Raw genomic sequence first — 15,806 nt, 5'->3', positions numbered from 1 at the left:
CTTTTATTTTTTTAGCAAAAATAAAAAATAAAAGCCTGAAGATCGAGGCTAGGAATTTACTTCCTGAAGCCACACTCACACAATCACTTTAAAGCACGCGTCGGCCCCATGTACAGCCATTAGGCGCAGGAGGAGGGGACGCATGCTGCACGTGACTATGTGAGTGTTGCCTCGCATCCTAACACACAGACACGTTGCGACTCGCAGCTTGCTGCTCCCAGGCAGCAGCAGCGGTTTTAGAGGCACTCGTCACCGATGATGAACGCACCGTAATGGTGCAAAATATGCCGTGAACGTCCTAATCTGGCGGATAAAAGTGAAAACCGGCGGAATTTGTAAGCAGAGCATCCTTTTTTCTATGATGAAGTGTCCACGTTTGTGCATCAGTAGATGTTTTTATTTACTGTAAGGTGGAATGAAGACAACTGGTTGTCATGTTTAAGTTTAATATTTGTCTCCTGCTCTAAAACTCGGACGATTTAACATTGTTGATCGTTGTACGAAACTAACTATCTGCAACTCTATGTGCATTTATAGATCCGCTGAATGCTGTTTATACCCCCATGGACCACAATATGTCAAAATGCAAATAATGCATCTAGACCTGAGCTGTATGTGTGTGTGTGTGTGTACGGGTTTACTTTAAGAAAAATCAAGTAAAAAAGTAAAATAATAAAAACTGTTAGGATTTAAGAGACGTTTGTAGAATCCCCCAGAAGCAAAGATTTGAGTGAAAAAAATATCGTTTTATAAAATATAAAGGTATAGTTTCCCAGGACATAGTGAGCATCACTTCCTGTCGATTTGATCAGGTATCAGGGATCAAATCAACAGGAAGTGACGCCCACCACGTCATAGATGTGAACACATTTTCATTTTTTTTCCAAAAACAGCAGATCTACAAGCTCATAGCGCGGCACAGAGTGCCCCGTGTTCACATGTGTAACTACTAAAGTATTGAGCTGTGTGTAGCTGTACCTCCATCAGCTGGATGGCGTCCTCGGTGTCTCCCACCTCAGACGTGGAGATGGATGGGTAGTTAGAATCCGACTCCAGGCTGCTCTGATTGGACGGGTTCCTCCTGTGACCCGGATGGAACTGCAGAGACACAGAGAGAGCAACGACCAATTAAAACATAAAGCTTAAACATAAGGTGGTATGATTATTAAATATGATTATTAAACATAAATCGTCGCCGGCCGGGACAGTGTTTTAGAGATCGTTCAGGGACACATCTTTAACACATTAACACATTAACCGCCAAGAACGTAGTCCTACGGTCCATTAAATACAACTGTTAAGCGCCAAGACCGTAGCCCTACGGTCCGGTTTTGCCGATCCCGTCGGCCTCCATTCTAAAGCGCACACTAAAACTCCATTTTCTCCCTTGTAGTTTTTTCTCCTCTGTGATCATTGTTTAACATAAACCGTTCTAACTACAACATGGAGGCACCGTTTGACACGTGGTTTTCACTGCTCGAACCAGGCAGATGTCCGCGATGGATACAAACAGTGCACGGCTCAATCTTACGGATTTTAACAAGGTCTATGGCGACGTGAAAAAGACAAAAAACAACAATAAAACCTTGGCACTGGTGAGTACATTATGAGATCAACCTCTGGCGGTCAATGTGTTAAGACCTGAGGACCATTCTACAAAATGTCTGTGTGACATGTCTTTAAGAGAGAGAGAGAGAGAGACCTTGTTGAGGGACATGTCTTTAAGAGAGAGAGAGAGAGACCTTGTTGAGGGACATGTCTTTAAGAGAGAGAGAGAGAGAGAGAGAGAGAGAGAGAGAGAGAGACCTTGTTGAGGGACATGTCCTCCTGTAGGTTGTCGTATCTCTGCTCCAGTCTGGAGAACTCCTTCAGGAGGTTCTGGTAGCGCTGCCTCTCCTCGTCCAGTTCAGAGGTCAGGGAGGCTTCTCTCTGAGACGCGCCCCTCTGCTGGGCTGGAATGGAATGACATGAACAATGTGTGTTATTTATGTTCATTACCTGTGGAACTAAACTATGATTACATTACATTTAGTCACTGATGAAAACTATACCATATGAAGACTCAAACTATGACTGAATATATTGACCCATTTCTGTCAACAAATAGAAACTAGAGGAAAATGTTAGACAGGGACTAGTGGAGAAGATCTACAAGCTACACGCTCACAACGCCAGTCTGTCTGTTAAAATACATTTTAGTCACTAAATCAGCTGTAGATTTAGTGACTACAACTAGACTGCTGTCAAAATGAACAGTGGTACTTGTGGCTCATTAAGTCTAGGGGATCACATTCTGGCGTGCACATCAGCCAACAAATTACAACTTAACAAAACAAAATCCTTCACGATGATCTTTGGTACACGTCAAAATATTAAATCTAAATCCATAAATCATTCCTGTTCTATTTCCAGCTTGGATGGTACTCCACTGCAAAGAGTTGAACACACCAAATACTTGGGCCTGTGGCTAGATACCGAACTGTCATTCAAATGTCATATTGATCATATCATAAGAAAGGTTAACCTCAGTATCGGTGTTCTCTATCGCTCTAGAAACTGTTTTACATTCTCTGTTAGGAAAAGAGTAATATTACAACTTGTTCTACCGATATTTGATTATGCCGATGTCGTGTATCAAGCCGCATCCAAAACCAACCTGACTATGCTTAATATTGTATATAACAAACTGTGCAGATTCGTCCTAGGTTGTCCTTTTACAACTCACCACTGTACTATGTATGAACATCTTCAACTGCCCTCACCCACAATAAGAAGACAGTGTCACTGGTTACAGTTTATTTTTAAATGTATACATTTCAACTACCCTCAATATCTCAAACAGCTTCTAAGACCATCCATCCCCTAACAACTACCAGTTAAGGCACACCACGCAGCCTTACTTTTCTGTACCTACAGTCTCCACATCATTAGGTAAGAGAGCCTTCATGTATAAAGCCCCCTCTGACTGGAACAATCTACCGGTAAATATTCAAACCATAACATCTTTCAATATGTTCAAAAGTGCACTGGCTTCTTATAACACAATCTCTTGTACATGTCCGTGACCATTACATCACTGCACTTTACTTTTATATACTATCTGTTGCTGACGTTGAAAATGACAATGATATCTGACTCTGAACAAATGATCCATCTTTTTGTGCTTGCTTAGAGTATAATACCCTGATTGTGTTGTTGTGTTGTTTCTTGTCCGGTTGATGTTTTGTTTTCAGTTTTTTGTTATTCTTTTTTTTTTTAATATGTTACTGTATACTGTACTGCTGTCTCTAGGACCCCCTCGAAAACGAGATCCTGAATCTCAAGGGGTTACTCCTAATAAAGAATTTCAATATATAGTACATCTCACGCACGTGTGTGTGTGTGTGCGCGCAGGGCTGTATTAGCCATTGGGCCACTGGGGCCCTTGGCTCTCAGGGGCCCTTCGGGGGAACTGGGGCCACGCTGCCATCGACAATTTACTAAAATGAAACGTATAGGTAATCAAATATCAAATGTGTGAGTGGGGCCCCTCCTCTGTGTTTACAGCAGTGATTATCACTGGGTTTGAGGCCCTGACAAGGGCTCCTGTGGCCCTTCAAGGGATCCTGGGGCCCTTCAAGGGCTCCTGGGCTTCAAGGGCTCCTGGGGCCCTTCCATATATAATGGAATATGATTAAGGATTTCATATCATACACATCATAACTGTAACTTTCACTAGTCTCCCTAAAAATAAAAACATGCGGGGGTTAATCCGTCCCTGTGTGAGCGTGATCCTGCTAAAAGACAAATGTAATAAATGTCAGAATGCTGTGGTGTGGTGTGGTGGTGTGGTGTGGTGTGGTGTGGTGTGCTGTGGTGTGGTGTGGTGTGGTGTGGTGGTGTGGTGTGGTGGTGTGGTGTGCTGTGCTGGTGTGGTGTGGTGTGGTGTGGTGTGCTGTGGTGTGGTGTGCTGTGGTGTGGTGTGGTGTGGTGTGGTGTGGTGTGGTGTGGTGTGGTGTGGTGTGGTGTGGTGTGGTGTGGTGGTGTGGTGTGGTGTGGTGTGCTGTGGTGTGGTGTGGTGTGCTGTGGTGTGGTGTGGTGGTGTGGTGTGCTGTGGTGGTGTGGTGTGGTGTGGTGTGCTGTGGTGTGGTGTGGTGTGGTGTGGTGTGGTGTGGTGTGCTGTGGTGTGGTGTGGTGTGCTGTGGTGTGGTGTGGTGTGGTGTGGTGTGGTGTGGTGTGGTGTGGTGTGGTGTGGTGTGGTGTGGTGTGCTGTGGTGTGGTGTGGTGTGCTGTGGTGTGGTGTGCTGTGGTGTGGTGTGGTGTGGTGTGGTGTGCTGTGGTGTGGTGTGGTGTGGTGTGGTGTGGTGGTGTGGTGTGGTGTGGTGTGGTGTGGTGTGGTGTGCTGTGGTGTGGTGTGGTGTGGTGTGCTGTGGTGTGGTGTGGTGTGGTGTGGTGTGCTGTGGTGTGGTGTGCTGTGGTGTGGTGTGGTGTGGTGTGGTGTGGTGTGGTGTGGTGTGGTGTGGTGTGGTGTGGTGTGGTGTGGTGTGCTGTGGTGTGGTGTGGTGTGGTGTGGTGTGGTGTGGTGTGCTGTGGTGTGGTGTGGTGTGGTGTGGTGTGGTGTGGTGTGGTGTGGTGTGGTGTGGTGTGGTGTGCTGTGGTGTGGTGTGGTGTGGTGTGGTGTGGTGTGGTGTGGTGTGCTGTGGTGTGGTGTGGTGTGGTGTGCTGTGGTGTGGTGTGAATCCACCAGAGAACCTCTGAACAGATAAGGAGCCGGTGACAAAACAAAGACCAGCTTCACACAACAACAACGTGTCACGTTGCTCCTGAGAAACCTGATGCACGCTCTGGGGCTTTTTTTAATTTAACCGTCTTGTCCCACTTTCACACAGAAAGCCCTGTTGTGTCGGGAGACGAGCCATCCCTACCCTCAGGACACACACACACACACACACACACACACACACACACACACACACACACACACACACACACACACACACACACACACACACACACACACACACACACACACACACACACACACACACACACACACACACACACACACTAACCACTTGAACCCTAGCATCCCTATAATCTGAGGGGAACATCAGCAGATCTACAAGCTCACAACGTGTACGCTACGACGTGTTGTGAGCCTGTAGATCGGCTATTTTCAGGCAAAGAGGTTTGGTGTAGAGGAGGAAAAAGAGCAGACCAAGTACGGAGCCAAAGGTCAAGTTTACTGAGTACTGAGAGTTTTAAACTGATGACAGTGTCTGTCAAGCCTTCTATAAATCTATGAACACCTTTAACCCTTTAAGACCTGGGACACGTCTGTGTCATTTTTTGATTTGAGCTAAAAAGCATTATTTTACACTTTGGATATTCAAAAATAGCAGATATACAAGCTCATAGCGCGGCACCGAGTGCTGCGCTATGAGCTTGTAGATCTGCTATTTTTGAAAAATCGTTATCTTTTTGCAAATCTTGAGAGATTTGAGTTACAAAAGCGAACATTTGTAAATCAAATCTTTGCTTCTGGGGGATTCAACAGTTTTTTGAAAAAACTTATATCGCCATAATATCAGTGGTTCTTTTTTCCACGTCAAGGACCCCCAAAATGACATGTATTTGGCCGCGGACCCCCATCTAAAAAAATATGTTCAAGGGATTTCCGGAAGCAAAGATTCATTTACAGTACTTTTTTTTCGCTTTAAAACAATTTATATTCAAAGATTTGCACACATTTTCACGGGTTATTCAAAAATAGCAGATATACAAGCTTGTAGCGCGCGCGGCACTCGGTGCCGCGCTACGAGCTTGTATATCTGCTATTTTTGAATAGCCAAAGTGTAAAATAATGCTTTTTTAGCTCAAATGAAAATGTGACACAGATGCTTCTTCAGGTCTTAAAGGGTTAATGGACAAGACCACTGTGGTAGAGGTTTGGGTTGTGTAGTTATTTTTGCCATGATGCAACTCCAAATCCGGACAAGAAATCTAAAAGAATAATTGCTCCATTGATTAGAAATTGATCATTCTAAATATGCTCCTCATTGACTTACATTGTACAGTGAAACCACTCCGAAGGCTCTTTTTCAGCACGTAAACGAACACAAACAAAGCTGATTCACACAATATAGAACATCACCAAACCCACTACCGTTTTTTTATTTTTATAAAAATGTTAACTTCCTGTTGATTTTACTATTTGAAGATCCAGTCCAGGTTTTCTTGTTAATAAAAATAGCAAAATCAACAGGAAGTTAACATTTTTATTTAAAAAACAAACAGTAGTGGGTTTGGTGATGTTCTATATTGTCTGAATCAGCTTTGTTTGTGTTCGTGTATGTGTTGAAAGAGCTCCTCTTGAGCCTCTGCACCGTACAATGTAAGTCAATGAGGAGCATATTTGAAATGATCAATTTCTAGTCAATGGAGAAATTATTTTTGTATTCCTTGTCCACCTTTGGAGTTACATCCTGGCAAGGTAACTACACAAGTAAGATGCAGGAAGCGAACGCAGCCCTTTTTTTGGTCTTTTTTAAATTGTTATGTTGTGTATTTATGGACTTGTAATCTGTGTTATTTCACCGTGATGGGGAGAGCGTAGAGAGAAAGTCACATGACTGGGTCCGCCTCGTATTGAAGTGAATGGGGGGGTATGGTTGTCCTATGCACGGAGTTTCGTAGTTGTCAGTGGCGTGCACAGACATTTTGAGGGGCAGGTGCTCAAGTAAATTATACTTTTTTTTGTTTACTTGGTCTGCTCTTTTTTCTTTCCCTCTACACCTATACCTCTTTGCCAAAAATAGCCGATCTACAAGCCCACAACGCCTCGCAGCGCGAGGCGTTGTGGGCTTGTAGATCTGCTATTTTTGGCTAAAGTTCTCCTCAGAAAAGGGAAGCGGTTTCGAGTGGTTATGGTAAAAAGAAAAATGATCTAATTTCATAAAGATTTGGCGGACCCCCTGTAGTAACTCTGAGGTTACTACAGGGGTCCCGGACCCCCTGCTGAAGACCCCTGCTGTAAACTGGGAAAAAAAACAAAACTTTTTTTTTCTTTTTTTCAAAAGGGCACTTCTGGTCAAGAGGGCAAAGGGCAGGTGCTCTAGCATCACTTAGAGTCTATCTGTGCACGTCCCTGTTCCTAGTCATCTATGTATGCACGGAATTGGTTTCATCGTAAGCTCCACTCTGACATCTGTCAGCAGCCAATGAGAGCGCGAGTCACATGGGGGCGCGGCTGCACACAGGCAGTGCACACAGAGGCACAGAGCCACAGGCAGGGCACAGCAGGGGTCTTCAACAGGGGGTCCTCAGAGTTACTACAGGGGGTCCGCCAAATCTTTATGCGATATGATTTTTCTTTTTACCATAACCACTCGAAACCTAGCATCCCTTTTCTGAGGAGAACTTTAGCCAAAAATAGCAGATCTACAAGCCCACAACGCCTGTAGATCTGCTATTTTTTGGCAAAGAGATATAGGTGTAGAGGGAAAGAAAAAAGACCAGACCAAGTAAACAAAAAAAAAATGTAATTTACTTGAGCACCTGCCCCTCAAAATGTCTGTGCACGCCACTGCACACAACCCGAGCACGGTCTCATAGTAAGCTCCACTTGGGCGGAGTGGAGCAACAACCCACACCTCTACCACAGTGCCCTTGCCCAACATCATTTCATACAATATGTAGTGGGGGGGGTCCCTGCTTCATCTCTCTCCCAGCTAAGGGGTCCCTGCCTGGCCTGAAGAACATTGAAGAAGCCTGGTGTAACAGAACACATGTGTTCTTTACCTTCAGCGTTCTTGGACTGATGCAGTCTGCTCATCTCCTCCTTCTCACTGTGAAGAGAGGAGTTCTCCTTCTCCAGCTCCTCCACCCTCTGAAGAAAAACACAACAACAGCATTAGATAAAGATAAAGATCCCATTAAAGAGTGTGTCGCTGGAATCATTAACTCATTAACGTAAGGTCTTCAGCGATTTGATGCATTCATTACGTTTGCTACTTAGAAGAAAAATAAATTCCCCAAAACTTTAGTTGTGCCAGTTCCTCTTGAACAACGATGTAAATATCAGTTCTTTTCTTAGTGATTATTCTATCGATTATTTTTCTATGAATTGAATACCTAGCCCGTGTTATTAAAGAAAAACGGGCGACAACGACCAAAACTCAATCAAAAATTGGCGAAAGTGTCCGTTTTCAAGATGTTTTGTCCATTACAGAAGGTCTTATCTGCTCAGTTCAAAGCTTGTTGGATGCGTGACTTCGAGGACATTAAGCACACAACGACAACTTTTCGGGGGTTGGGGGTTTTCGAGCATAAAAGTATGGTAATTGTTCGGGCCTCGGGCCGGCCCAGTAGGGCCCAGGTTAGGTCCGGGGGGCCCTTTCATTTTCAGGCCCGTTGAGAGAGCTCTTACTGACCTGCTGCCACGCCACCTTGTGGCGAGAGTGTTCCTGCTCCATCCTGCTGCGCGTCTCCTGGGCCTCCAGGAGCTGAGCCCTGAGCCTCTCTAGCTCCTCCTGCAGGCTGAGGAGCTGCGTTGCGTCGGCCTGCCGGCTGCGCGCCGTCTCCAGCTCCTTCTGCAGCTTGTTGAGCTCACCGCCCAGAGCGCTGTTAGCCACCGCCAGCTGCTCATTGTGGGACTTGTAGTCTTTAGACTGTCAGTGGATGAGAAAATAAAGTGTTAGCTGTTAGCTATTTGCTGTTAGCTAGCCCCCCCCCCCCCCCGCGCGATTCGCGGAATCGCGGAACCCCTATTTGACCGCTAGGCAATCAACGTCACTAATGGCAGCTGTGATCCTTGTGTCAGTGTGTTTAACCCTTTAACCCATTGAGACCTGAAGCCGATTCTACATGTCTCCTAAATCTCAACAGTATTCTGAAAAACCTATGTTTCTATATCAGTGGTGCTCAATCTTTTTCATGTCAAGGACCCCCAAAATGATATGTATATCTGCTATTTTTGAATAGCCCAAAGTGTAAAATAATGCTTTTTTTAGCTCAAATCTAAAAATGACAAAGTTCCAGGTCTTAATGGGTTAAGACCGGGAACGCATCTGTGTCATGTTAAGATTTCTTTGGCTGTATAAAAATAGCAGATCTACAAGCTCATAGTGCGTTGCAGGTCCATGGACTGTCACTACGGACCCCCAGCTGCGGCTCAAGACTGTGACTGCGGACCGGGCCTCTCCATGGAGCACGACCGTGGATTTCTACTACACTACACTATACCACTATTCTGTATATTATCTTAACATTCTGATATTATACCATTATATACTGCATACACATTATTGTTGTACTATATTATTAGGGATGTCCGATTTTATCGGCCTCCCGATATTATCGGCCGATATTAGCATAAAAATTGATATCGGGAAAATATCGGTATCGGTTTTTGAAAAAAAAAAAATTTTTTTTTTTTTTTTTTTTTTTTTTTTGCTTTATAAATAAGTTACAGGAGTTTTTACTGTATATGGTGTGTGTGATATGAAATTTGAGCTTACCCTAATCACAATAATCCCCGCATATATCGGTATCGGTTGATATCGGTATCGGTAATTAAGAGTTGGACAATATCGGTATATCGGTTATCGGTAAAAAAGCCAATATCGGACAACCCTATATATTATATTATCATATACTATCTTACACTATTATATTTGCTACTAGTGTTACTACTTGTATCTCTTTCTGTCTCTCCTCTGTCTCTCTTCTTTCCCCCCGACACGGTCGAGGCAGAAGGCCCCTCCCACCCTCGAGCCCAGGGTCTGCCTGACGTTTCTTCCAGTTAAGGGGGAGTTTTTCCCTCATGTTAAACTTAAAGTGACTTCTAAATTCTACTTCTCCTCAAAAGGACAACTTCATTATTTCCCATTCTGAACGACAAGCCTAATATTATTATTATTATTGCATTAGGCTATGTGCAATAACTGCAAGCCAATGTTCAGAGGCATGGTCGGTATTTGTCTTCATTTCTTCAATTCATATTTCTTTAGTCGCCAATAATTCAACTGTAAGCCAGTGTTTTGAGACATAATATGTCTCAAGACACTGGAAATTGTCTTTTATTGCTACAAAATAAATGGTAAAAATGCATTCTACATGCATAAATACAAAAATAAAAATAAATAATAATAATATTAATATTAATAATAAATAGAAATGCCCTCCCACATGATTGTATTGGTGATTGCTATCGGCCTGATCGGACCGCCTCTGTTCAGTAACCTTGACTCAATTACTACGTTACACAGAATATTAGTGTTTTAGAACACTAAAACACACTGAACACTGAAATGTGTGCAAATATTTGAATATATATATATATATTTTTAGAGCAAACATTTGTAACTCATATCTTTGCTTCTGGGGGGTCCCTGGAACAACACATTTAGAGATGGCGGCCAAATACATTTATTGTTTTTACACTATGTTGCTAAATCAGTGGTGCTCCAACTTTTCCATGTCAAGGACCCCCAAAATGATATGTATTTGGCCGCTGACCCCCATCTAAAAAAAACTCCCCATCTCTCTGTTCCAGGGACCCCCCCCTGAAGCACAGATCGGAGTTAAAGATGTTGTCTTTAATACTTATTTCGTCAACAAATAAAAACTAGACTAAAATGAGGGACTAGTGGAGAAGAGATCCAGTAGAACTAAAAGTCATTTTATGTTTGGTTGCGCTCGGGTGTTGCGCTCTGAAAATAGCCGATCTACAAGCTCACAACGCGTCGCGCAGCGACGCGTTGTGAGCTTGTAGATCGGCTATTTTCAGAGCGCAACCAAGTGTAAAATCATCCATTACGACGCCATCAAGGCACCGCCAACATACATGTTAACTAAATCAACTGTAAATTTAGTCGACTATAACCTTATATTTAGTCGACTAAAACTAGACAAAAACTAAAACATTTCAGATGACTAAAATATGACTAAAACTAAATGGCTTTTCATTCAAAAGACTATGACTAAAACTACAATCAGAATGTGCCGTCATAACCAACACTGTCCTCCTACCTGTTCATCATAATCAACACTGTTCTCCTACCTGTTCATCATAATAAACACTGTTCTCCTACCTGTTCATCATAACCAACACTGTTCTCCTACCTGTTCATCATAATAAACACTGTTCTCCTACCTGTTCATCATAATAAACACTGTTCTCCTACCTGTTCATCATAACCAACACTGTTCTCCTACCTGTTCATCATAATAAACACTGTTCTCCTACCTGTTCATCATAACCAACACTGTTCTCCTACCTGTTCATCATAATAAACACTGTTCTCCTACCTGTTCATCATAATAAACACTGTTCTCCTACCTGTTCATCATAATAAACACTGTTCTCCTACCTGTTCATCATAATAAACACTGTTCTCCTACCTGTTCATCATAATAAACACTGTTCTCCTACCTGTTCATCATAATAAACACTGTTCTCCTACCTGTTCATCATAATAAACACTGTTCTCCTACCTGTTCATCATAATAAACACTGTTCTCCTACCTGTTCATCATAATAAACACTGTTCTCCTACATGTTCATCATAACCAACACTGTTCTCCTACCTGTTCATCATAATAAACACTGTTCTCCTACCTGTTCATCATAATAAACACTGTTCTCCTACCTGTTCATCATAATAAACACTGTTCTCCTACCTGTTCATCATAACCAACACTGTTCTCCTACCTGTTCATCATAATAAACACTGTTCTCCTACCTGTTCATCATAATAAACACTGTTCTCCTACCTGTTCATCATAACCAACACTGTTCTCCTACCTGTTCATCATAATAAACACTGTTCTCCTACCTGTTCATCATAATAAACACTGTTCTCCTACCTGTTCATCATAATAAACACTGTTCTCCTACCTGTTCATCATAATAAACACTGTTCTCCTACCTGTTCATCATAACCAACACTGTTCTCCTACCTGTTCATCATAATAAACACTGTTCTCCTACCTGTTCATCATAATAAACACTGTTCTCCTACCTGTTCATCATAATAAACACTGTTCTCCTACATGTTCATCATAATAAACACTGTTCTCCTACATGTTCATCATAATAAACACTGTTCTCCTACCTGTTCATCATAATAAACACTGTCCTCCTACCTGTTCATCATAATAAACACTGTTCTCCTACCTGTTCATCATAATAAACACTGTTCTCCTACCTGTTCATCATAATAAACCCATTGAGACCTGAAGCCGATTCTACATGTCTCCTAAATCTCAACAGTTTTCTGAAAAACCTGTGTTTCTATATCAGTGGTGCTCAATCTTTTTCATGTCAAGGACCCCCAAAATGACATGTATTTGGCCGTGGACCCCCATCAAAATATTTTGTTCCAGGGACCCCCCCAGAAGCAAAGATTTAAGTTAAAAATGTTCACTTTAAAAATATATACATTCAAAGATTTGCACACATTTTCACGATTTTTCAAAAATAGCCCAAAGTGTAAAATAATGCTTTTTTTTTAGCTCGAATCTAAAAACGACACAGTTCCAGGTCTCAATGGGTTAATACACTGTCCTCCTACCTGTTCGTCCATCTTCCTCTGCAGCTGGACGATCTTGTTCTCCATGCCCGTGTTGAGCTTCTTCAGGTGCTCGGCGGAGCGGGCCTCGATCTTCAGCTGCTTGAAGCGCCGCCGCGCCGTCACGCTACGCCAGGCGCACTGGATGGTGACGGCGGCGCCCAGCGCCCGCCCGTAGCGCCGCCGGGCCAGCCAGCCTCGAACCGTCTTCTGGATGAGCAGGGCCTTGTGGTGGAGCAGGAACTGGAACACAAAGCACGTGGGTGTGTTGGAGGAAAATAAATCCATTTGTGTGTGTGTGTGTGTGTGTGTGTGTGTGTGTGTGTGTGTGTGTGTGTGTGTGTGTGTGTGTGTGTGTGTGTGTGTGTGTGTGTGTGTGTGTGTGTGTGTGTGTCTACATGTGTATGTATTGGTTATTATGTGGTGTGTATGTGTTGTGTGTACATGTGTATGTATTGTTTACGTCAGTGGTTCTCAAACTTTTTCATGTCAAGGACCCCCAAATTGACACTTATTAGCCCGCCGACCCCCATTTGAAAAGATATGCATGCCAGGGACCCCTCTAAGAGAAGGTTTTTACGGCTCTATAGCAGTGATTTTCAACCATTTTAATTTCAAGGACCCCCAGTTTGACATGCATTAGGGCTACGGACCCCCATTTAATGGCATTTCTATCTCTGGGACCCCAATTAATATTGTAAAATCAATGTTAATCTAACTCTGAGAGTGTACAAATGGAACCAAATGGACCCGTTAGGGTCCATTTGGTTCCATTTGTACACTCTCAGAGTTACAGACCCATAAGGGTCCATTTGGTTAATATACATCATTTAGCTGGGTACCCCCTGGAACCCCCTCAAGTACCCCTGGGGGTCCCCGGACCCCACTTTGAGAACCAACGGTTTACGTGGTGTGTATGTGTCAGACTTTTAATCACTCTGTCGCCACGACTTGTTGAACAAAATGTTTTGTCTGTTTTTCGCGCTAACAAACAGTCTAAGGTTCACTCTGATGCAACTGTTCAAGAGATGCGAGCTTTGGCTAATTTAGCAAAAGATGAGACAATAAATTGTCATACGTAATGCAGACAAAGGGGGGCGATAGTGCTGTTGAATAACACTTCTTGCAGAGCTGAAATCCTAAGACAGTTGAGTCTTTCATACGCCTTTAGGCCTATGTGTTGATCCTACTGTAAAGTTTGCACAAGAAATACAACTGTTTCTCAAGAGGGCCCTGGGCGACCAATTCATTTCAAAACAATCAATATGACTTCATGTTTCAAATGCATCCTGTCCTGTGCGACCTAGTCTTTACTCTCTTCCTAAAATACATAAGAGTTTGGTTGAACCTATTCCTGGACGTCCTATACTAGCAGGAAATCAGTCTTTGACTGAACCTATGTCTAAAAATACATGTTAAGCAGTTGGTAGCCAAGCTTCCTTCATTTGTTAAAGACACCACAGATTTTTTAAACAAATTAGATTCTGTTCAGAACACTGTTAACTCAGATCTCCTGTGCACTATGGACGTGACTAGTTTGTACACTAATGTTCCTCATAGAGAAGGGATTGAGGCCCTTAACTTATTTCTTGAACGAGAGAGAGCCTCAAACTCCCCCTACTGACTTTCTAACTGATCTGACTCAACTTGTGTTAAACAAGAATTATTTAAAATGTGAAAACTCATATTATTTACAGTGTCAAGGGGTGAGCATGGGCAGTCCCTGCTCCCCAAATTACGCTAATGTATTTATGGGTAAATTAGAGTTTGACTTTGTATAACAATAACAATCATTTTTCTTCTTGGTTAAAATGTTGGTTATGTTATGTTATATGTTATATTAATTCTAGAATGCCGTCTATATCAGTCACTTTGGAGTTTAACAGAAAATCAGTGTCGTTCTTGGATATATTGGTACAGAGAGATGTAGATAAGATAACAACTTGTGTCTACAGAAAACAAACTGATAGAAACAATTATTTACATTGTTCTAGTTATCACGCTTCTGGGTTAAAGAGAAGCTTACCTTACAGTCAACTACTTAGGACGAAAATAATCTGTAGTTCTGACAGTGCTTTAAAATAATCTGTAGTTCTGACAGTGCTTTAAAATAATCTGTAGTTCTGACGGTGCTTTCGAGAGGCAAGCGAAGGACTTGTGTGAACGTTTCAAAACTAAAGGTTACAGTGACAAACAGGCCTGGAATTTCGTCATCTTAGGGGCAAGGCCACTTGGCCTTTGGTGTTGTAATTTTTTGGAGGGCACAAAGGCCAAATGCCAGGGCAGGAAGGCCATCCAAAAAAAATATATATTTTAAAGTCCAAAAATGTTTTTTTAAGTCCACGGAAATAATGCATTTAACTTGAAGGTTAAGGATGATTGTATTTTAATATATTATAAGAATAGTATAACTATCTGTGAAATATAACCCATTTATTTCACAAAATAATGTGTTGGCAAATGACCAATATTTAGTTATATAGGTCTCAATGTGTCACATTCAGCCCTGGACTTCACTGACTGAAGTAGGGGTCACATTAATCATTAGATTCACAGATGAGATATTTTATGTATTTTCCCCACAAGTTATTTTCATTCAAATGAAATGTGATTGAACTTGCACTAATAATGACTTTAGTTGATTTTTCACTCTTTAAAATATAGTATTTCTTAATTATTAATAATTACAGCTTGTAGATTGGCTATTTTCACCATTTTAAATTGTTTTTAAATAATAATAAAAAAGGAACATACAAGATTTTCACCCGACAGCGAAAATATATAGCCAATATATGGTTCTGTATCAGTATATGAGTCAGTTTTTGCAGATTTCATTCTAATTGGCTACTATGCCTGCATATGAATTTGGCAGTGGTCAATCACTTTTAATAACAGAGTGTGTAGAACCCTCAAAGGAATTAACCCACGCAAAGCACCGGGTCCCGATGGGATAAGGGGTTATGTGCTTAAGGAGTGTAGGGAACAGCTCAGCCCTGTACTGAGAAACATGTTCCAGTTATCAGTAGATACGCACTACATTCCAAAAGCGTGGAAAACTTCACTTATAGTTCCAGTGCCGAAAATGTCCAATCCCAAAGTCCTTAATGACTATCGGCCAGTTGCCTTGACATCACTGATAATCAAAAGCTTGGAGCGCATTATTTTAAATGACCTCCTTAGAAATGTGCGTCAACATGAAATGGACCCCTTGCAGTTTGCATATAGAAAGGGGAGGGGCACTGATGACGCTCTTCT

General features: G+C 42.2%; 1 protein-coding gene across 3 annotated transcripts in view; it reads right to left on the bottom strand.

Moving 5' to 3' along the window:
- The window catches only part of myo5b (myosin VB), a 132,046-nt gene that overhangs the window by 41,646 nt on the left and 74,594 nt on the right, over positions 1-15,806 (bottom strand). For all 3 annotated transcript variants that reach the window (XM_084046111.1, XM_084046110.1, XM_084046112.1), the window contains 5 exons: positions 12,555-12,794; positions 8,412-8,648; positions 7,780-7,867; positions 1,807-1,952; positions 979-1,098 (listed from right to left, as the gene is read on the bottom strand). In XM_084046111.1, coding sequence (XP_083902237.1) covers positions 979-1,098; positions 1,807-1,952; positions 7,780-7,867; positions 8,412-8,648; positions 12,555-12,794 — 831 coding nt within the window. The remainder of the gene's footprint in view (positions 1-978; positions 1,099-1,806; positions 1,953-7,779; positions 7,868-8,411; positions 8,649-12,554; positions 12,795-15,806) is intronic.

This window comes from Gymnoscopelus microlampas (genome assembly GCF_963454915.1).
Source record: "Gymnoscopelus microlampas genome assembly, chromosome: 21".
Taxonomy (NCBI): domain Eukaryota; kingdom Metazoa; phylum Chordata; class Actinopteri; order Myctophiformes; family Myctophidae; genus Gymnoscopelus; species Gymnoscopelus microlampas.
This window is presented reverse-complemented; position numbering and strand designations above follow the sequence as displayed.